Raw genomic sequence first — 24,056 nt, 5'->3', positions numbered from 1 at the left:
ATGCTTAAAACACTTTCCTTAGTCACAGCCTGTCCCTGTCTCCTGRTGACATTTTCTCCCATTTAGAAGCTTGCCTTACTGCCTGGAATCCCAGATTTAGAATTGATCTTTTTGAATGGCTAATGGTATTGATGTATACTTAASAAATTCAACCAAACACTGAAATGTGTGTATTTTACACGACAGTACGTTGTTCAGCCAACAGCTTGAGTTCCCACAGGAGCTTCACTAACACTCTGAATGGCCTATAAAGACTTTGTACTCCCAGACCAGCATCCCAGCTCCACAGATAACACACACTTCCCTCTCAGCTTCTGAGAGGAGTGTCTGGACAAAGACAATGATGTCTGTATGCCAGGACTTAAGAAAAAAGCTTTCTGTGGAGTTACTTATTGTAGTAACAGRCCCTGGCAACAGTTAGACTCCATGGTGATAACAAACAGCCAAGCTCTCAAGGAAGGGAATAGGACATTCCTACTCCCTGGATTTGCAGCAAGGAGCAGATGGTTGCCCTTTCACCATGGGCTGCAACATTTCTATCCAGACTGCAGTCACTCAGTTCCCTTCCGAGGGGCTACAGAACAACCAGGGAGTCAAAAGGCAGGTGGCGACTTCTTCCCCACAGACTATGAGGTATGTCAGGAGATGCCTTAGCATGTGAGTGTACAGGGCTGATCTGTGCACACAGAGACACGGTTTTGCTGATGTTAGGGATAGCTCGAGCTCTGTCAGGGAGCACTTAAAGAGAATGACTATCACTCACCTAGCTTAATACAATCCTTCTGCTACAGGGGAAGCAGACTCACCATTTGACCACATGCATGATCAGATCTCACAGCACCTGAAAAGTTACTTTTCACAGTCTCTTTTCACTTGCCTCATCAAAGATAAAATTATAGGCATTTATCTCCCACAGCAGTGATGAATTACAACACTGCAGCAAGGTGGATTTTGCCTCAAAAAGTTATTTTGAGGCAGGGGGCTTGTATATATGCAAATATTATATATGCAAAATATACGTGTGTAGCCACTTTGTGAAACTTAGAGTTGGGTTGGCTCAAGCCCAAACACWGAGAGCAGAGACAAGAATACATCTAGGCTCTAATCCTGCATTATTTGAAGATTCAAAGCTATTCTTTAGAAGATACACAGGTGAACACCTTACCAAGTGCTAATTTAAAACTCAGTTTTAAATTTCTAACCAATGTTTTATACACTGAAGGCACTTAAATTACTGAAACAATGTTCCAGTAGAGTCAACTGGATTACAGACACCTTAAGGCTTAAATTTATTGCTTTGTTTTGAAAACAGAAAATGAAAAATTAATTTTGAAATGGTTCAAGAGACCTTCACTCACCATCCACCTGTGATAGAACACGGATAAGTATATCAGGAATGCTTCTGTCTTCAACTGCACTCTGAACCTCCCAATTCTATGGGACTACTCTAGATAGCCCCTTAAATGTTTAGAAGCCCAAGGAGCTTTTCTCATTTGTTTCTCTATCTTGCTGTAGACCAGAAATGACAGCATTGATAGAACAGTGAGACACTCACAGGTTGGGGCAGCTTGACCAACAGGCACTTGCAGGGTTGGAGCCAAACTTGAAGATGAGACTAGTGAGGAGATCGCCCCCATGGAACCACCATAAAGATTTACATCTTTTCATAAAAGCAGCAATTCCCAAAGCACGAGTAAACAATAACTGAAGTTCATACCAGCTCCACAAACACAGACCCAGGAAGAAACATTCTTGAAGGTCTTGCTACAGCCAGCTTCCATACTCAGAAATGTTCACGCTGTGACATTACACAGACTGAGCTCTTAGCGCTGGTTTAAAACCATGGAAGAGTAGCAGAGCAGCTAATGATTGTGTCCTTCAGCATCACTGAAACCTCAGTATAGGAAGCAGGGTAGAAACTTTTCTTGGCAAATGCCTGAAACAGACCRAGAGAACAAACTTAGCCTTGTCCCCAGGAGTAGCTCTCTGCATCTGGGATTACAGTACATTGGGAAGGGAGATTGCCTAATAGAGGGCTCTCAGTCTGATGTTACAATAAGCCAGTTTTCACAACAGTCAATATAATGCCCTGACTAGCAGCAAGTAGAGAGAGTAAGTAAATACCCTATTATTTATTTACATTTGCAACCAGAAGTTGCAAGGCCAGTTACAATATGAAAAAAAATGATAAAAATTCCATAAATCATCATGACAACAAGCAAAGGTGTGCAAAGAATTTTTTCTTTTTCTTTCAAGTGCATGTGAGCACTTAAACCTGAAAATTTTTCTATAATCTTAGGATACCATTGCAGTAAGAGTTGCTAATGGAAAAGCAGTACCATTTTTTGGTTTATTTAAACCCCTGAATTTCAAAGTATAACTCTTGTGTTTTTCAAGTGCTGTGAACAGCTTCCATGTCACAAACATGCTAAATGGAATATGTAYAGTGGTTGTTTGCTCTTTATAATAAACAGGAGTTGTAATAAAATATTTCAATTGAATACAAGAGGAGTAATTAGTGGTGTTTGCTATTCATTAAACAGAACTTAACTCTCAATGCCACAGAAGGACATAATGAAAGGATTTAATTTAAAATAGAACAAAATTATTTGCTTGCTMTGAAATGGTTTCATTTAATTTTAAGCTCATTTTCCTCCCACTTGCTAGAAGATAACTYCACAGGAAATTTCTAAAAAGAAAGTTTTGAAATCATGCTTCTATCTTCTTTGTCAAGACCAAGAAAAAACATACCATATCAAGATACTTTAAATACATTTTTCTCCTGAATGGATTAGTAAAACCAATACAAATTCACATCACTTCTCAGCGTTGCCCACTCATCCCGCTTTTATTTTTTGCCAGGATGTGTTTTGTTGTATATTGGCTTCTGACATTCGCGTGTTCTGACTGACAGCTGAAGCAACCCCAGTGCTTTTTGGGTAACTGGTTCGGTTATTTTAGGAGCAGTATSGAGTCAGCTGCAGTGTGGTAGATGGTCTGTATTTTTGTTTTACAATTAAAAAATGAGACAACATTGTCATACTCACTCCACTTATGAAGACTGGCACATGTCAAATATCTGCAATTTTGATTTGATCCAAGCATTTTTCATACAAAAGCTCTCACTTCTGCCAGTAGAGACCGGGCAGATGGTAGAACTGCCAGCAGAGGGCTGAAAGACCCGATGGGTCTTGGCCTTCAAGTTGCTTGTTGTTTATGCATGTCTAATATGTGGAAACTAAACAGAAACTCAGAGGAGTTATCAAAATGYTTTTTTAGTCCTAACTGCTGTTTGTAGATATATAATTGTTGAAATGCTTATGATCAAACCCAACTGTAGCAAAGATGTTATAACAAAACTGAAATAAGAAAAGAAAAAAAATAAGTTTGGGTTTATTTAACAGAAGAACATAGTGATCTTTACAATATGGTTCATTAGTAGGCTGTACTATACCATTCCAGCCTGGCTTTCTCCAACCAGACCACAAAACCCTTAAGAATTCAAATTACCAAGGGCTCCTATGGACCCTCTTTGGGAACGTGCTCAAAAACTGGCTTCACAGGTCTTCCACATAAGCTTCCATGCTTTCCTGGATGTGCCTCTCTGGGTGCAACTGGAGTAGGCACCTGCACCATCCTTCAAGGCACTCAGAAGTTTACTGCAAAGTTTAAACAGGGAAGAGAGTCTCCAGCCTTCTCCACTGGACAGTCTTAAACCTGCAACCTCTTCAACAAAAACTCTGGCACTGGAAATAATATCATGAAGCTTTGTTTGAATGCCAAGTGCTGCACATGTATTAAGTTTTAATGTTCACATCTTTTGAAGACACACTGCTCACCAATGAGTTCATCAGCAAATCATYGCCCTTAGAGGAAACAAGAGAGGCAAAAATCATCATTCTTGAAAAGCTGAGGATGCAGGGAATAATCAAGAGCCAAAATACGAGTGCTAGAATTGAGAAGAAGGTGTCCTATGAAACAGGACCCCTGCTACAGCTCTGACTCTCCTGTGAGCACCCTGAGATGCAGCTTCTGCACACACAAAGCATCCAAGCATAATTCTCTAAGACTTTTGAAGCAAGTTGTTAAACAACAGAGAACTGCATTGTAGGGGTGTTAAGATAACAGAAGTTGGCAGTAGTTTCCAGTTGTTTACAGTTTTTGGGCTTGTTTCAAATGTGGACAAAGGAAATAACAGTACTAAAAACTTGCTCTTTGAAAAAACTCACTGGAAGTTGCATGCCAGTAGGGATACAAACTTGTTTCTCAGGGCCATGAAACTAGAAGAAATGCTGCTGTCAGGACTTTTAATTACACTTAAATTMAGACATCAGAAATCCCAAATATTAACACTTCTAAGAAATCTAAAATTCATATTTGATCGCAGACCAAGGAACCATTACAAAATGGATTTTATAATAATTATAGAATTGRTATTTGACTAAGAAGCTAGTGTCCATTTTCTTTGCATTCTGAATGATAACTTGAGGTTTATTTTGGCTTCTCAATTCAAGTTTTTTTCTTTTGTTGTCAGTGTTAAGGACCAGAAGCCTCTTCTAGCTAGGCTTTTGAGTATAGGTGTCAGGAAGGAGAATGTCTGCAGGACATCTCTAAGAAGTTTAATGCATTTATGGATATGTCCAAAGTATGATAACACCACTTCTTGAACACAGGAACAATTCAATCTCAAACCAAGGATGAGTAGCTTTATCATTTGAGGTAGGCCATTCACACATTTTTAACCTCAGAAACTTAGAATTATTGAAAAACCAAAGAGAAACTTCCATATTCTGTGATAAGAGGGACTAAACAAGCAAGGCCCACCTTACATCTGGCCACTGGTGCTGCCTAACACATTTCCTATTGCCACCATTTTGGAAAATGGGGATAGAGGGTCTCCAAGTTCAGTTTCTCTATATCGTTTCCTTACTTTCRTCAGACAGATTTTTGAATACCCAAGCGGATTGTCCCCTCTGTGGCCAAATTTAGRTAACATACTGCAGGCAGGTTTTTGCATTTTCCCCTTCATAAGATAGGCGAGTGTCTGCTCTTTTCTCCTATTGCATGRAAAAGCTGTCTGGGATTAAATTACACAGACTCTTTTATTGACAGAAACTCAGTCTTTGCTATTTCTCCTTAGAGAATTTCTATTCTCCCARCAGGAAGAAGGCACTTTTTTCAGGCTTAAAATGAGTACAGCTTTTAAAATGAACCTCATCTTTTTTGCTAACAAAGCCAACTTTTCCAAGTGCTATTTTACATTTGAGCTGGGCAGCCTACAAGTGAAAACATAAATCTGTCACWAGCTGTTAACTGATAGCTCTCCCTTAGCAGCAATAGAAAACAGCCTGTGCTACCTTCCTTAAGAATAAYTTATTCCATTAAAGCTCAAATCCAGCAGAGTGCCTATGAATAGACAGATTAAATGCATCGAGCACAGATGCAGTAGAAAAGGTATAGYACCCCAACATATTGCAAATTACAACATGTAGCACTGGATTTTTCTCATTAACACACAGGTAAATTCATAGCTGAAATTTTGGAATTGACTAGGAATAAGCACGAATRTAAGTTTTAGTCCTAGCAACTAGCTTCAATGAAGAAATAAATTCCTGGCCCTCACAACACTATAAAAGATGAGTACAACCATGTTCGAGATTATTTTACAAAAATACTGGAGAGAGAGAGAACTTTGTGAGAGCTTTCCCTTCCTGTGCATAGTTCTGCTTTATGTAAATATCTGCATCCCTTAAGCCTTGGCAGCATTACCTGTCTTCTCCAGATTTCCTGCCATGGCCAACACCACGAAACAACTACATTAGAAGTATTCAGTCCTTTCAGCATMCCTTCCTTTATCCTGAACAAAGGACCTTAAAGCAGTACATGCTAGGATGTCTGGTTACACTTGTTTCTAAGCATTACACCTCTAAAGGAGCAGTACCTCTGAGAGCAATGTTTTATGGATCTAGCACAACAAAGCCAATGAAGACCCACACAGCATGGAACACACCAGGTTCTGCAATTTTAACAACGGCTCTTATTAAAAATGCTAGCAGAGACAGAGCCTTCACCTAAGGAACAGGTGTTTAGGCTTCTTTCCATTATAACATTTTAGCACCTGCTGGAAGTTTTGGGGGTTTTTTAGCACCCAGCAGGGCAGGGTGGGGAACCTGTTTTTCCCTTCATTGCTTCAAAGAGATTGTGTATCATGGGATATCTCAAGCTGGAAGGGACCCATAAGATTCATTGAGTCCATCTTCCTGCTCTCTGCAGGCATCCAAAAACTGCACCACATGACTAAGTGCCATTCAGATGCTTCTTGAACTCTGACAGGCTTAGTGCCATGGCCACTTCCCTGGGGTGCCTGACCACTCCCTCAACAAAGAACCTTTTTCTAAAGTATCATAGCTGATGTCAAACATGAAAGTGTTTGTCACCTCTGAGGAGTTACAACAGGCTCTTAATAAACGTCCTTCTCCCTGGAAGTGGCAGGAGTTGAACTGCAGGCAGAACAGTTTGTTAGTGCACCAACAGCTGTAGGATGTCATCTATCAGGTAACTTTTTCCCAAGTCTGCTTTTAAAAGCTCTCCTATATGTGTGAGCTTTTGGAGGGTAAGCAAAAGAACCAAGAGCTGTCATTTCAAGTGGAATGGTCTGCGGGAATTTTATCACCTAATCATGAGTTATCATTTACAAGGAATGTGCTCAGGTTATTTTAGTGTTTCTATTGTGGTTAAAGCTTTCAGTGTGGGTTCATTGATGCTATGGGACTCTTGATCTCCGAAACTGTTTAGCTCAAAGGCAAGTTCTTTTCTTAGCTTTCATAGACACCGAACAATCTGGAAAGCAACCTGCTTGCTGAATACTCTGCTTTGTTTGGACATATTGGGAAGAATTTTCCAACCACCTCTTTCTATGCAGTCCACAGTTTATCTTGGGAAAGGAATAACACGATCAGTATGCAACACCTTTGTGCTTTGGGCTTTTGCTGGAATGGTCTTTCTCATTAAATAGAAGAGTTTCTCTTTTTTGTCTTTTGAMAAAAAATGTTTGATTCATTTTTATGATGATTGAACATGGCTTTGTTCAGATATTTTGTGTCATCTACATTCAGAATGTCTCCTTTGTGTATCAGTTTTCTTCCTACTGATTCATGCTCCACCTTCATCTCACTACATGAGTCATCTTCTATACTATTTGCAGCACTTAACACTTCTGGCAGTGAGGCCTGACTTCTAGAGTTATTTATGGCAATAAAAGGCTGAGGATAACTCAGGAAACTTGTAACAGGATAGTGATTACTTCAACTCTAGGTCTCGGTGTGGGTTTAACACTGCTAAAYCTCATACAGAAAATGGCAGAATTCAGCCTCCTGGCTAATCACATAATCACCACATCCTTCCAGCCCTCAGCAGCAGGGCTGTAGGACTGGGCTGCTCATTTATATGCAGTAGAGACCAGTATTATGATTACGAAGCTTTAACAAAAYCTTTCTTAAATCTCTTCAGCAGTAATGAAGTAACTTCTCTAAATCCTTAGAACCTCATTACCAAATCCCCATATCTGCTGGGTGTACAGCCACATTGCAAGCTTCACAGACATATCCCTGACCAGCAAAAGGGAATTCACRCTGCAGACAGCACGTCCTCGTGAGTGAGCACTGAGGTTATTAGCACATCATGACTTCTAGGCTTCCACTGGTATTGCAGGCCTTCACCTCCATGCATGAAAGAAAAGCAGRAGGCAAGCAGCAAAGTGTCACCCCAAAAACAAAATACACTCTGCTGAAAGCTTTTAATATCTCTATAGGGAGATGCCCTGAAAAAGACACTGAAGAAATCCCCAGCTAGGCTGGAAAAAATTCAATTTGGAAATGAGGAAGTAGGTGATTTTACAGCGAGGGACATGAAGCCTTCTGCTGAAGCAAAGAAACAGGTCATCTGATTCTTATGTATTCTTCCAGTGTTTCCTTTATCACCTGAAACCCTCTATTTTTTTATAAATCAAGCTAATGCACAGCTAATGTACAACCTACTACCAAAACCTGATTAACTACAGTACAGCAGGTCTTATATTCATCTCTTGTTGCAAGTCCAGGTTTATTTTTGCTGAAAGACTGGAAGATTACTCTAAAAATATTCACAAGACCAGAAACTTCTGGAGCACTCTTTTTTTGTTCCTATAGCAAAAGATGCATAGTCCATGGACACCAGAATAAATTTAATATATTCAGTGATAACTGGAGTAACCTTCTGATCACATTTGGATAGAAAGACAGGAAGAACTGCTGCTGCATGTTTTTGACACATACCTACTTTCATCCCTCATTACAAAGCATTGCCTGTTTTGTTGTTTTATTTTAGGTTAGGGAAGAGGAACTGAACAAAATGCCACAACACATCGGGTTTTTTTTCCCTCACTTCCCTCCCAGTTGATGAGAAACTGCTCATCAAACTACAAGGAAACAGAGTGAAAAGGACTGCCCAGATTTCAAAAGTCAAGGAGACACCCTCAGCCSTCACCTTTAGATGCTGAGCCAGGCATGCTGCTGAAGAAAATAACTGCAGTAGACACCACAAACAATTACACTGAGGGCTGTGTCACCGAGTCTTGATAACTTACAGCTGCATCAATGAATCAATCTGGATCTGTCCTGCAAATGTGAAGAACTCCTCTGTTCCCTGCAAACACTTTTTTTGAGGGCATAAGTAAACAATTTATCAYGGGGCACAGCTGAGTCTTGCTGCTACCTATCTCACCTGGGAGAAGTGTAACAACACACTAATTAGAACAGTGTAACTACACACTAATTAGAAGAAATAAGTGAGAAGAACTAGAAAGAGGCAAATTACTAACAAGCCAGTCACCAAATTCAAGCACACACACATTATCATGATTCTATCAAATTTAATTTACTATTATTATATTATTAAATTTTTCTAACTTCTTTAATGGCTCCATGAAAAGATTCCCTTTCCCTAGGGATCAGGAGGTTGGAAACACATTATATACACACAGGAAGATGCAAGAGCAGGAGCACACAGGAAAGCTGAGACGCTAAGAAATTTAACTTAATTGTGCAGAGATGGTGGCAGAGAGGTGAGACCTTCAGACAGTAAGGTTAACAAGTCCCCAAGAACATCTGTCTGGCATGCATTGAGCAYATGAGGGAAAGAGAGAACAAATACCCAAATTGTAATGGAGAAAACAAATAATGGGCTGAGATATACAAAGCACAGAAGAGTTGGAAAGAAATTGCTGTTTCTGTTACAAAGTTGTGTGTCTGGTCAGTCTCTTGACTGTGGAATCCTCCATGCCCTGCCTTCAATGGGCACAAAACATTTACCACAACCAGCTCTTCCAAAAAACAAGTAAAGCAATTGTGCCATTTGCAGTCTCCCTACTAACAGCCCTATCACAACCTCTTGCTCCATCCCCGCTTCCATCTGGGCCACTGTCTCTGCCCACCTTCCTTCCTCACCAATCCCACACCATGCTCACCTCTGCTCCTAGCCTGGCTTTTTACTTTCTTACCTCCAGCTACAGATGACACGTTCTTCCTTTCCTCTTTCCCAGCCAAGGAAATGCAGCTGCAGCTCTTCTCTCAAATCACAGGCCAAGCACTGCAGAACAGATTAAAGGGTAGCCCCTATTTTTACAGCTTTATGGCAGYTCTCCTATCACTCTCAGGAATAAAAAAAGCTTTCCTGCTTTCTCTTCTCTTGACAGAATTGTACTAAATCACTAAGGGGAGGAGCAAGAGATCATCTTGTTTCCTAAGCAGCTGGGATCCCACCTGAAAAACTGAGAAAGGCAGCCCATTAGATAGGGCCTACTCTTTCAGCCCACCTCCAAGTCTGGTCCAATTGTCATGTTTGGCAAAAGAATTCTGTTAGCAATAGGGAAGAAAACATGAAAATCGCCCTGTGTTGCCTGAAAAGAACAATGGAGAAAACAGGAAAAAGAGGAAAAAAAATCCCTTAGAAAATAGAGAAACCTTACTCAGCTGGTTCAAAATTCTCCAACAGCCTGATAAATAGGAAAAATAAGAGATCTGAGGGTACATTCTCACTACACAATTAACCCAARCTGTTCCCTGAATTCTGTTTCTTAACTACTTTTAGCCAAGGCTACGTGGCCAAGTGTGGAATAAAAACTGGTGTATGCATATATATAGACTGCCCCAACAAGTCAATTTTCCTGCCTTGGCAGTGAAGTTACTCAAGATCTCATAGTCTCCCAATGCCTTTTCATGATTTCAGAAGGGCAAATGATCATCTGTCTGAAGCCAATGCCATTTCTTCCACTATTTCCTGGGAAAGAATTTTAGCTCCCTGCAGCACAAAGCCYGATAAACCCCTGATGACAGAAAAGCACAGCATCAGGAAAGGTGCCTTTCTGTGACAGGACCACTCGTGGRTCTGCCTGGCTCATCTATGTGTCACACAAGATTGTTAATCTCTCAAATCAATTATGCAGCAAAGATATCCTGAAAAAAGCAACAAGAAACAAGAGGACCTTTGCAAGTGCAGGACTAATAACAGTCTGCCTCAGGAAAACTTCCAGGAGTCAAGRTTTGAGATGAAGATGTAGCACGGTGTAGTTTGACTCGTGGGCTGAGAAGTGATGCTGTCTAGCTTGTCAGCTTTRCTTGGGGAGGGCACAAATCTGTTTCAGAAGCGAAACATGCCATTTTTTTTCCTGTGCACATCCYAGAACTTAAGCCCAAAGCAGGTAACTTTTCATATCCACCTTTTTGGGGCAGGGTGGGTGTTAAAGGTGGGTACCCAGGTACAGCGTACAGGGATTGTTGTATTTTCTGCCTGACCCCATTAGACCAGGAGAGTAATTCTGAGTTCTGAGTCTTTCTAGAATGCTTTTTGGAAGAGGCTGAACACTGGAAACAGTGGAAGGCAACTTCAGAAAAAAATGCATGGATTTCTCCTTTTACAATGTTCGTAACAACTTTAATTATTACCTCTATTAGGAGGATCTGCTGAAACTCACAGTTTCATACTTCTTGATGCATAAGTTTATGAGTTTCTTCCTGCAATAGAAGATAAAACTCTTGGMTGAGTACCAAATTTAAATGTTTTCTGAATTTGGAAATAATTTAAAAATAAAGACAAAAATCTCTCTGTTGAGTAAACTAATTTTTGTGTTATTAATAGAGAAGCAGTTAAAGCCTGCCTTACTGAACTGTGTATTTAACTGAACACTGATCTAATTCCCACTGAAAATCATCCATGTCTTTCCATTACCTTCAGTGGTGTTGGACTTGTCTCTTCATGCCTTAACAGCTAAGCTACGGAGAGCTAAGTTACATTACTGAGCAAAGAAACAGCTTGCTGTTTTGACTTAGCTCAAAGGAACAGTATATTGTGAATATTCCTGTGTATAAAATTGATAAACACTGAGGTCCAGCTGACAACTGCAGAGCTCCAAACCATGGCTAACTGCACAAAAAAAAGCAGGACAGTGAATTGGTGCCAGATGTCTGCTTTTTAAATGCCTTGGAGTATTAAATTTTCTCCTGTTTGACTGCTGGTTCTCTTACCAAAGCCCTCAGGGCAGTTCAACAGCTCTCATGACTAAGCACCACCAACGTGTCACAGTCACATTTGCACTGCTCCCTGTCCCTTGACAGGTTGAAAAGGCACCAGCTAAGCAACACCATAGCAACTATACAAGACAGCACTGGTTTCCCTGTCCGTGGTGATCTCTCTCTGCTAGCCATGAGTGGAGAGAGACACACAATTCCAGGCACGGGTGACTCGAGCAAACATGCCTTTTCTCCCATGCCAGGGCTGAGATGGGAGAGGAGGCACAAGAGCCTCCAGGRGCTTGCCCTCCTCACACACAATCAYCATGGACCTGCTTCCACAGGAGTAATTTGCCTGAATTTACTGCCCGGAGCTTCACCAGAGGGCAGCCAGCTTTCTGAGCCTGAACTCGAACTGGCTGAACAGCCAGGGGAGCAGAGTCGGAGCKACAGATATTTGACCGTGGCAGCATCAGCATCGTCGGTGCTCAGCAGCCGTGCGGGCCGGAGGATTCCTCCCCCTGTTGCTTGGGGACAAACCCTCAGTCTCCGCTCTAAAGCACGGGCGCCCTGTGAGAGGCAGCGAGCTCTTACCTCAGGTAAAGTGTGTGGGGAGGCCTTGTGGAGCCTCCTGCTTTCATGACGAAGAAATGGTCGGTGCACGATGCTGCAACTCCTCTGAGCACAGGGTTGAGTGCAACTCGATGCTCCTGTCCTGGGATTTTCCCCGGAATTCCAGCACGAAGCGCCCCCAGCAGGGGTCACCCTGCCCCACGGARCTCTCCCGGCGCCGCTCCCCGCCCCAGCACGGCCCCTGGGCAGGTCAGGTGTTTACTCCTGTCTTTTTTTTTTTTTCCTTCTTTTTTTTTCCCCTGAGTTTCTGAACAGGAAGGGAGAATGTTCCGTGCGTGCTGTATTTATGCCGCCGTCCCTTTTAAGTCAGTTTCCTAAGATACCCAGCTACAAGAAAGATGTGAATAACTATTCGTTCATGCTGTCACCAGGAAGAAAAACGGGGGAAAAAATAGAGTTCCAAGAATACAGAAAGACAAGTTCAAGGGAAGTAGAATTATGCATGTACCATCAATATGCTTTTTCTCTTACCCCAAAGAGAGTAATGAAGCAATGCCAGCCATCTTCCCCAGAGCTTTTTCCTACACGAGTCACCTCTATTGAAGGGAAGTGCTCTGTGTGATGCTGAAATYAACAGTTCAAAGGAAGGGAAAGAAATACTCAAAATAATGAGTGGATATGGGGCCTGTTTTGCTTTTATGGGGGGTTGCATCTGTCTGAAGGAAAGGCAATAGCCTGGATTCTGTGCTGGTGTGAGCTCACAGGGTCAGGCCCCTTTACCTGAGGCTGACACTCRTGTTTGTCCATCGAGCTCATTCCTGGGCAGGTGCAGGTGCTGCTGGAGGTCCCTGTGGGATAKGGTAAGAGCTCCTCCCTTCATGAGTCTGTTTCTTCTCCATTCACATTGATTTTTCTCTTTCTCTTCCCTTCGTCATTTTGTTCATCTGTTCCTCTGATACTATTCCTTATGACCCAGTTTGCCTTCTCTCCAGCATGCACAGGAGTCACTAGGTGGCTTCCTGTCCTTTCTGCACTGCAGTTCTTAATACACTGAAGAAGAATGTTCCATTTAAAATATATGTTCTTGCTGSTGGACCACCAGAATCCTCCCATTTCAAAACAATGTCTGAACAGCTGGGACAAGCWTTTTTCTCACTAAAAGCAAGACATRGTTGACCACTATGCCCTACATCTTCAGGGAGACACAAAATACAYACCTAGACCAAATTCTCAAATAAGCCGCATATATTTGATAGACAGGAGTAGCTGGCAGGAACTGAGATATTTCCAATTTTGAAGCACTTGAACTCAACATCCAAATGATTTTATGTTGCATAAGTCTGTTTTATAAACAGCCTGTAGTGCTGAGACAGTGTGCTGCAGCAGCTCTTGGGAGCTCTCTCTTGTGAAGCTGCACTGTTTCCTAAATTACTCTGTTCTCGCTTTAGTATTATCCAGAATGATGAAACTAAATTTGTTCCTTAGAGCTTTGTGTTAGCTGCCAGCCTCTGTCGGTGCRCTTCAGACCAAGCCAAAATACTGAACGGTGGGGGCACAATGGTGCTACACAATGCCATGCTTTGGCRTGAGTTCAAGAAGCTTAATGCCAGAAGGGGCCAGTAAATAATGTCATGACTTCCTATATATACAGAATTTYACATTTAATTACAGACAGTAGTGGTAAGGGTACAGAAGGATTGTAAATGAAAAAAAAAATAATAAAAAGGTAACCAGGAGCCTTAAACCTCCTTTTGTTTTTCAGTGTTAACTTTACATTTCAAACCAGCTCGTCCTCTTTTCAACTGCTGTCAGAAGTGCTGGTTTCCTTTGAGAAGCCAAAAGTTCTTATTTCAGGGAGCACATTGAGAGAAACCATGTTTTCCCAGCGCAGAGTCAGCAAGTACTGAAACCAGACTTCAGTGACTGTAGAAGCAACTACTGAAAATACCCCGATTGGTGTAAGACTCCCAGRTGTTAATGTGCAGGGGAAGGTTTGGGAGCAGTGGGCATAGGGAAAGGGCCAGATTAGTGAGGAGGGAGGGCTGGCTACCAGGATGCTTTAGGATAGAAAAGTGCCTCTCAGAATTGCAATAACAAAAATATTTCCCTCCTCTTTTTGAAAAACAAAGCAAAGCAAAACAAAACACAAAAGTTTTGATAAAACAAAGATGCAACTTTACAAAGTAAAACCAGTATCAATCACACACAGCAGGAACTCAATTTAGCTCAGTGAATTCCTCTCCTTCCCTGTTGACTTGCACATCAGCAAGACACAGGATAAAGAGATCCTGTCAGGGATATTATAGGAGCTCTCCTGCAAAGATACCACATATAAGGTCTGGTCACAGCCACTCCTTACCATGAAGSAGCCAGCTCTGGAGATGTGTTTCCAGCTGATTGACACTATCTCAGAGAGGGTGAGGACAGAGCCAGGTTASAATGTCCTACTCGGGTATGTGACCCCTGTGTGCCCTCACTCACAGCTACCCCATTAACCCTTCTGCCTGGATTTTATTCCGTGGAGTGATTTGTTCTGAAATAGAGACCTGATTGATACATAAATGGCAGAATAAACTTGCCCACTATGAGCTCATTTCCACTCCCCTTATTTGCTGTTTTCTCTTGTTCCTTCTGTGTTTTGCAGGCTTTTATTTTTAATATTTGAACACCTCTGGGAGGTTGGTAGATCTGTTCCTTCCTTYCACCATATGGATTGTTTTGTATGAAATGGGGAGAGAAAATGAATAASGTAAACATAAAACAAATTCAGAAAAATATTTGTGAAGATAGCACTGGAAAAATTCCCTCTCCTCCACATGAGWGCACTTAGTATGCTGTAGCAATAAGTAGTGACTGGCTACTCTAGTATGCTGATAATGACTGCTTCCATTTTTTTCATTCTGTTTATATTCTGGAAGATACTGATGCCAGCTAGAAGGTAATGATTATTGGTGATGGCATCTCTAAGAGCTGCTTAGACTAGAGTCAGATCCTGCTGCAGAACTGCAAGCTTTAGAAAGTCCTGCTGGCACTAAAATTTTCCTTCTGAAGTTGTACTCTCAGTTGTGAGAGCCATTATCTTTCCTGTTACACTCCCTGGATGCCTAGAGCTAAAACCATAAGATGTTAGACTTGGAATCACTGAGCCAAAGGTCTCAGCCTAAGACTACAAGGGATCATGATCCTTGGTAACACACTGTGTTATGCTGTGACTTCCTCTACAGTGGGAAATTAAATGTGCCTGGGGGTAAGAGGTCTGGAATGCCAACATAYATCCTATTAAATGGTTCTTGATCCAGGGTATCTTCTGAATTGTGCCTGGGAGCTGTTGGGACAGTGCTAGCTGGCCGATGTAACAACTGCCAGAGGCTGTTCTGACAGCTGAACTCATTACTGATGCCTTATCAATCAGGCTSATCTGAAAKAGAGGCCAGACAAASTTAAGAGAATGAGMATAGACAACTTTAWTMCAGGCCTAACAGGCCTACTGGTACATTAGGGCAGACAAAAGCCTCCTCCTGAGGCTACACCCAAAATGAACACYGGGTCACGAGATCGTCACCTTTTATGAGTTCTGCTTTATTAACATATTGGGTCTTAATTCTCCAATGATCTTTACAGGTGATGATGTCAACCACCCCAAACTTTCTGCCCCGCAACTCGCTGTTGTTTACATATTTTGGGGCTCTGAGGCAGCGAGGTGTCCTTGGATTCAGGCTCAGAGAGGAATTGTTTTGTCTAAAGATGAGAGAACGGTAGTTTTTRGTGCTGTACTAGAGAATAAAAGAAATAGAAGAATACAGACGCATGAAAATACAGAAACGAAAAATCCTAAGGCATCATTTCCCCCCTTTAGAGGCCTGACAAGGCCTGTATTCAGGTCTCTATTCTAGAYATCTATTGATAGTATGTATCTAAGAACAACGTATATTTAACAACAGTAATATTTTACTCAGTTGGCTATCATACAAACAGAATTAGGATTACAGTTACTATGAACTGTTCTTAGTCTAGGTCAGTTTGGTAAYCATGATGTGAGGGTGTGGAAGGTATACTCAAAACTCAAYGTAATGTATTCTGAATATTGTCTAATATGAAAATTTGAAATTTAGATACATATTTTGCCTAGGATCATATAYACATTTTGGTTTCACCYCTGTACCATGGTTACCAATGGTGTAGATAACAAGTACAGAAACCYTTGTTTTAAACTACATCATCCCCRTTTGCATCAGTCTCTGCTTTTCCAATAGTTTCAGGAGCAGAAGCCTTCTTAACTCGGGAGCAGTGAATCCAGAGTCCTTTGCCAGTGATTTTGAATGCAGTAAARGTTGTCAGCAGGACTTGGAATGGTCCTCTCCATTTGGCCTGTAAAGGATCACTGTCCCACCACGTAACCTAGACCCAGTCTCCAGGTTGGAAGGGATGTGCAGGCACATCCARTCCTATGGGTCTGGATAAAATGATGTAATTCTGAAGCTTCTGCAAAGTGGAACTTAAAACTATTAGATATCTCTGCAAATCAAGCTTATTTTGAGGGTTACATTCATGCATTTAGCTTTATCACTTGTCTGGGATAAGTAGGGAATTTCCAGATCTCAAATGATTCCCAACATTTGACTAACTTTCCCGACCACTGGGGGACCAACCCCAAAGGAACCCCAAACCTTGGAATTGTATGGTTAAGTAAAACTTCCACCATGTGCCTTGCTGTGTCAGTGTGACAGGGGTAAGGCTCAGACCAYGCACTARAAGTGTCAATCCAACACCAGTACATACCTGTATCCTTTTACATGRTAACTCAGCAGAATCTATTTGCCAATAATCTCCTGGAAAATTCCCTGTCTCTGTTGTTTCTAACACAACTATTTTGTTCACGTTTGAATTATTTTTATAGCCGATTTCACATTTGCTTGTTATAAACTGCACAATATTAGTCACTTTCTTTTCTATTACTTCCCTTTCCAGAAGTCTCATAGGGTTCTTTGTTTCCCTATGTGTGTCCTCATGATCTCGCTGCAGTGGGATTACAATCTGTCTTTCTAGTGTAACAGTCCATTCACTTTCTTTGGTCTCAGCTTTTGTGCCAGAAAACTGATGATCTTTCTGATCATATTTTGGAGCAAACTTTGACAGACCWCTTTCCTTCTTGATGACTTTGCTCAGTTCCAGATTTTTCATTGATGYAGTCAATTCAGCWCTCTGTGATGAYACATCTGATAGCAAARCTTTTGCTTTGTTTACCTGKTTGGCRGTTGTCACTGCATGACCTGCCACCTGTTTGCCATCTTKTCTGAAGCTGTTTTTGTCTGCATACAGCTCCCTGTCAGGGTTTTGTGGTGGCAYATCCTTCAGGTGTGGTCTGCTGGAATAGGCTTCTTCCAYGGTCTGCAAACAGTCACACTCAGATTTATTATCAGTTAGYGTYGGGAACARAGACATGMCAGGATTGACAGCAAACTTTTTCAGAATAGCATTATCCTGTTCCAGTAATGTGGCATGAGGTGCCTGTCGGCAGAGTTCACAGAACAAACTTACAGTGAGCTGGATCCAGCTGTTAAATGCAGCAATTCTTGGCTGCTGCCTTTTCCATTTCCCTGGTTTCTCTGCCAGCTGATTTCTGAATATAACTGCGCTATTCTTTGAACTCTTAGATAGGATGGTCTTGACGAGCTGATCCTTTCTCTMTGTTTCAAGATTTTTCCACTTATCTGTAAAGAGTCTTTGGTGTTTCTCATCCACAGGGATGTAGAAGAGATTTTTAAAACTTAGTTCAGTAAACCATTTTGAACTATGGGCTATTCTTCTCTTGAAAAATCCTAATAGWTTCTCCTTAGGAGAGTTTGGCAAATAGAGAAACTGATAAATTACCCAGCGTTTTCCCAATTTGTATTTCAAAGATTGGAAGAGGGGTCTCATGTCTCTCACCCGTGTGACACTGAAAGCACTTACAGTACTTTGACTCAGTTTCCTTTCTAAAGAATTTAACACAGTATATGTTGCCCCGGTATCTACCAAAAATTCAGCATAGTCTTTTCCCAGCTTGGCTACAGCCAAAGGCTCTGCTGGGATAGAAGCCTTTGGTCCCCGTCATTCTGATTCTGATTCTGATTCTGATTTCTGTTCCACAATCATTTGGGGAACAGAGGATCTCTTTTCCAGCATGGGACAATCCTTTTTCCAATGTCCCTTTTTCTTAAAAAGGCACATTGGTCTTTCTCTGACCTTAAAGAAGTACTCCTAGATAGTTTTTCTTGGCTACCTCTCTTGTTGGAATGTTTATCCTTGTCATTGGAATTTCTATCTCGAAATGCTTTCCAGGTTACATTTAACAATTTACTCATGCCCTGTACCCCTTCTAACTTCTGAARTTTTCTCCTTATATCACTGGTAGCCTGACCTATAAATAGATAAGACAAATTAATTTTTCCCTCAGTTGACTCAGGATCAATGTTTGTGTATTTAATTGCAGCATCTCTTAACCTTTCTAGAAAGTCAGTGGGGGATTCATCAAACCCCTGTGTCGTGTTCCAACCGTGGGGAACTGCGAGGAGTTCTTTTAAAATGGATGGTCAAGAACGAAATGAAGTCAAACGAGACAAACTTTGTATCTCAGAACCATTTATTGGTAACCCAAAAATGAAGAAGAAGTAGTTGCCCACTAAACGGGGCTGGAAAAGAGAAAGGAAAATGGAAAAGGAATGGGGAGAGAGAGAAAGGAGACAGAGGCAGAGAGTGGGCATTACCACCAGTAGAACCGGGGGGTGCCGTCGGCGTCCACATGACGGGGGTGAGTGCTGATGCCGGAGGGAAAGCAGCTCGGGGAGAGGAGTGGTTCCCGTGGCGATGGGCTGCTGGACACACAGTGAGTGGACACTCGGGCAGGTCCGGGACCCTGGGGTGGAGTCGAAGCGAGGATCACGGCGATGGGCGAGGTCGGAGGCAGGCAGGTGGCTCAGGCAGGACAGGTGGCGGCTGGGGCAGGTGAAGGAGCGGGGCGAGGCAGACGCTGCACTGGAGGCTCGGACGGCAGCCGGTGTCCCCAAGTCCAGCTCTCTCAGGCTCAGCCCCCCAAAGTGCAGCTCCCCCGAATTCAACTCCCCCAACCCAACTCCCTCCGAGCTCATAGCGCAGTTGATCTTTCTAGCCCCTGGCTCCTCCCAAAGTCTGCCAGCTGACCAGGAGACCATTGGTCCAGTCCAAGCTTCTTCCATTGGTGGAGCCCTTCCACCATCCGATTGGAGAAATGTCTCTGGGGAGAGCAGTGTCTCCAGGCGCCCATGTGAGGTGTTGCCAGGTGAAATCCCCTCAGAGACAAGGCTTCACCCATCTCCTGTTTGCCTCCTGCAGGCTGCATGTGTGCACCCCTTCCCCTACATGCCTCTGACAAGCAGTGTTGAGGCAAACCAAGATTAAAATGGCTCCTCACAGCCTGCTTTATGTTATGTAATTTAGACCAATTTACAGCTTTAGGAACACCATGTCTTAGCCCATACATTATGAGTCTCTGGTACCGTTTTAGTCTATCCATTTGGTCTTGGGATATTTGGGTTCCAGCTTGGATCAGTAGTTGGGAAGATTTCAGCAGTGGTGCCTTGAAGTGATCCACTTGCTATTTGTGACTCTACAGAATTTATGATAGCCTTATGAACCATTCCTCTTTCCGTGGGGTCTAGTAATATGTCCATCATAGTGTTTAAATCAGTCCAGTCAGGGTTTTGTGTAGTAACTGCTCTATGTACTAAGTTGGCAACCTTATTGGGGTTTTCTTTATACTTCCCAACAGTGGCTTTCCAATGTTCTAACTCCATAAGAGAGTATGGAACCTTTATGTATAYAGGYCCTTGGTTACTRAYGGCCTCTCTTAGAGGGGCTTGTAAAACTGGTTCTCTCTGCTGTTGTTTGGCTCTCGTTCTCTTAGCTATGGGACTCCGTTCTCTTATGGCCCTTGTTGCAACTTTTCCCCTTTTTCGCCTGGTAGTTGTTTCTTGGCCCTCCTCTCCGGAGGATTTATCTGAGTSAGTACTACTCTCTGTTTCTGTTGGGCCTGTTAGTCTGGAGCTACTCGGCCGACTCGCCCCGGTAGCCCGGTGCCGGCTAGTCCCAGCCACACTGGCCCCGCCGTCACAGGCCATGACGTTCACCTCCTGGGCCCACTCCAAAGTGAGCGGTGCTGCCCTGGCGGTCAGCCTGGGTACTGCCACCTGTGAGAGCGGCCGCACAGCCGCCCTGCAGCCGAGGGGCTCCGCCCTCCGGCCCTACCTCCAGGGACCTGAGCCGCAGGAACCACTCCCATTCTTCCCCTAGTACCGGCCCCGGGGGCGGTGCGATCGACTGCGGGGGCCGCCCCTGCCCGCCCCCAGGCTCCTCCTCCAAGGGAGGGGCGGTAGGTTGAAGGCCCTGCCCACTCAGCCCCGCTGGAGGAGGGGAGGGAGGGGAAGGCGGCAGGGGAAGGCGGAGCGAACCTGATATCTCTGATTTCACTAAATCCCTAGGCCCCACCCCCGGTGGGGGTGGCAGRGGTCCATCCCCTTTCAGCCGCTGTTCCCCCTTCCCCCCTTTTCGGCAGAGACGAGGTCGAGACCCCGCCCCCGCTGGCGGTCGCTCCCGGAGACGGCTGTGCGGGAGAAAAGGAAGGTGCGGGGGGGGTGGAGGCGGACCCAACATAGCCACAGGCGGTCCCCCGCCTCTTAGAAGAGGCGGTATTAAATCCATTTCTACTTCTCTTTCTTGCCAGTCAAGATTGCTCTTATTTTCATCCTCTTTCCTTTTTTTCTTTAGAACCATCACCTGACAATTTTCGTCGGGTCTCTTTATTTTTTCATTACGTGCTGGAACTCTGAAGAGTTTAGCATATTCAATCTCAAATTGACAATTGTTTTGGTTTAAGTGGGACAGAAGATTTGATACCATTTCCTCATTTAGGCTGCCATGTATGGCCATTTTTGGTCTTTTTCTAACCTGAATGTGGGCCATATCCACTGGGATAGCCGAATTAGTTCTTTCTTTTTAAGAAATATATCCTCACCTGCTACTATATGCCAATTATTTAGCACTAACTTCAGAGAGGAATTTTCAAGAATTGGAGGCATGTGAGGTTGAGTCTCTTCACGTGAGAAGATGCACCCCATGCCTACGCTTGAAACACGAAACAAAAACAAGGAACACTCGGGATTCGAGCTCTCAATTTACCAAGTTCATAGCGCAGCACTCCACTACGCCACGCTGGCTGCAGCCCAACTCCTGCACTGCAGCGCTACTGCCCCGTTTCGAACCCCGATCCCAGCACCGCTTTCATTCGCTTACTCACGTGCCTCTTGATGGGTTCTTGGACTCCGGCACCACTGGGACCGCAGTGGCCACCCCCCAAAGCCAGCCGGGCGGGGATTGGATCTTACTCGGTCCAGAGGATTCTCAGGAGTCTCCTTGTCCCACCTGGGTTTGCCAGAACTGATGCCTTATCAATCAGGCTAATCTGAAATAGAGGCCAGACGAAGTTAAGAGAATGAGCATAGACAACTTTAATCCAGGCCTAACAGGCCTACTGGTACATTAGGGCAGACAAAAGCCTCCTCCTGAGGCTACACCCAAAATGGACCACGAGTCACGAGATCTTCACCTTTTAGAAGTTCTGCCTTATTAACATATTGGGTCTTAATTCTCCAATGATCTTTACAGGTGATGATGTCAACCACCCCAAACTTGCTTCCCCCAACTCGCTGTTGTTTACATATTTTGGGGCTCTGAGGCAGTGAGGTGTCCTTGGATTCAGGCTCAGAGAGCGATTGTTTTGTCTAAAGATGAGAGAACAGTAGTTTTTAGTGCTGTACTAGAGAATACAAGAATACAGATGTATGAAAATATAGAAACGAAAAATCCTAAGGCAYCATTACAAGTTTGTTTATCCTCAGGAATCTTCCTTGACACTTTAAATTACTAGAGGGAGCACAATGTTTTGAAGGCAATGTTTTCATCATTTCTGACCAGAGTTGTGTTCCTTCCTCTATCCTCTATATTATGTGCCTTTGACTACTGAAATACTTATAATTAGTCCATGATTTAATACTTACCTGGTAGAAACAAGCTATTTTAGTTAATAAACYGTCATGTTAAATATGAAACTCATTGACCTGTACCCAGTCTGCTTGTTACAAATACTGTGTTTTTATCACCAACTCTAGCAATTGATGTCTCATGCTTTACCATATTCCTTTTCCCTTAAGAGTTCCTGGAAAAGCACCACTTTGCAAAGGCAGTTCAGCCATCCTTTGTGAACATTTGCTGGTTGGCAGGCAAAAAAGAATAAAAGAGGCCACTGAAAAGAAAACTTTCTGACATATAGYCCTCACGAGATAGGAAGTCAGTGGACGACAAGTGCTCTCCAGCAACTAAGCTGCTCCGAGGGATATCCATATCAGCCTTCAAAAGACAAAGWTATTTCACGATCCTGTGAGATACTGAAAACATGCACTAGATGGAGCAGTGGGTAAACTTCTGGACTCTCCCTGCTTGTATTCAATCCATGAAGTTACCAGATAGCCCACTTGGAATGTGAGCTGACAAGCTGATGCCAGGTCAGTAGTTTGTGAAGACGCAAGTGTGCCTTGGGTACGGCTGAAACATGAGGCCATATTACACGAYGTTTTGGATTCAGTGCAATTAACTTGTGGCCATATTCTTAGATGTATTCTTTGATGTTTGTTCATACTTCTTTGTTTAATGGCTATGACCAATATATTTTCTTTTTGAAGATTTTCACTAACAATCTATAAGTCCACAGTATCCCATTTATCATTTGACTGCTGAGGAYTTCAGTAAACAAAATCAAAACCAGACCTTTTCTTTTAATTATGGACAGTGCATTATACCTTGTCTGCCTTACAGTAATATCACAGCTTTTTCTTAGCTGAGAGTTCAGAAAGACTCTGGTCTTCCTTGGTGTTTGAAGATTYACAATATAGAGTGTCCCTAACATTAGAAAACTCAAAATGTATATGAAAGGGAAGAAATTTTCACAAGGCATCTCATCTGGGTTTCAGGCATTTTCCCAGCTGGAGAAAAAGTTATCTTGTTGGAGAGGAAAAAGCATATTGTTAGGAAACAGCCTCATTATTCTTAGGATAACTTGGAGGGGAAGGAGAATGCTGAAGTGAACAGCTTATAAGTATTTGGGAATGCCAGAGTGGACTAAAGCTTTCTTTAAAGAACAAGAAATAGAAAAGAGGAGGGAATATTTCTATCTCTTCCCTTGACAAAAACAATCTTTGCAATGTCAACCAACAGCTAGTGCTGAGCTTATCACTCACTCCACTCTGCCCTGCTCTACCATCTCAGGAACCTRTTCTGGCTTCTGAAACTCACACCCTTTGGAACTGATTGAATAAYGGACTTTTCACTTCAGGCTCTACATGAAATAAGAAAAAAATTCCCATGGGTTGCATATGGAGTTATCCAATCGAGCTTCAAGACCCTACATTTGAAATTTCATTGTAAAAATTAAAGAGGGTCACTTCTAAAGCGAAAAGTTGAAAGTGGATTATTTTGAAAATACAATTGTTTTAAGGCCTTACCCTTCCTTATTTTTTTTCCCTCTGGACTGTTAATCAAAACCTGCCCTAGTTTGCCAATTTCATGGCAAATGGCTTCAGTTTTCCAGAAACTGCAGATGTCCCTTACCAGATTACTAAGAAAATAACAGTAGAGTATATGTTTGCATGAGAACTATTGAAGAATTATTCATGCCAGCAGTTAGTCATAAACCTTTATACAAACATCTATATCACCAGAAAGCTGATGACAACCCCAAATTCTTCTCCTAATTTTTCTCCACTCTTCCCTTTTCTAACTTGGATTCTTAATGAATCCAGTGATTTGCCCAGAATTCATCCATCTGACTTTATGACTATGATACGCTCCTAGGAGGCAGGAACAGCTTACAGC

General features: G+C 42.7%; 1 protein-coding gene across 1 annotated transcript; it reads left to right on the top strand.

Annotated features, from left to right (window-relative positions):
* The first annotated feature begins 520 nt into the window (after positions 1-520).
* Positions 521-8,701, top strand: STMND1 (stathmin domain containing 1). Its single transcript, XM_057367487.1, is given in 9 exon segments — positions 521-633; positions 1,674-1,693; positions 3,827-3,968; positions 5,685-5,694; positions 7,811-7,936; positions 8,187-8,199; positions 8,441-8,506; positions 8,509-8,610; positions 8,613-8,701. Coding segments are annotated over 9 exon segments (681 nt in total).
* The last annotated feature ends 15,355 nt before the right edge of the window (positions 8,702-24,056 follow it).

Source organism: Malurus melanocephalus, unplaced genomic scaffold (assembly GCF_030028575.1).
Source record: "Malurus melanocephalus ecotype Western Australia unplaced genomic scaffold, MMel_1.1 scaffold_79, whole genome shotgun sequence".
In the NCBI taxonomy this organism is placed as follows: domain Eukaryota; kingdom Metazoa; phylum Chordata; class Aves; order Passeriformes; family Maluridae; genus Malurus; species Malurus melanocephalus.
Note: the sequence above shows the minus strand (reverse complement) of the source record. Positions and strands in the feature narration are given on the sequence as shown.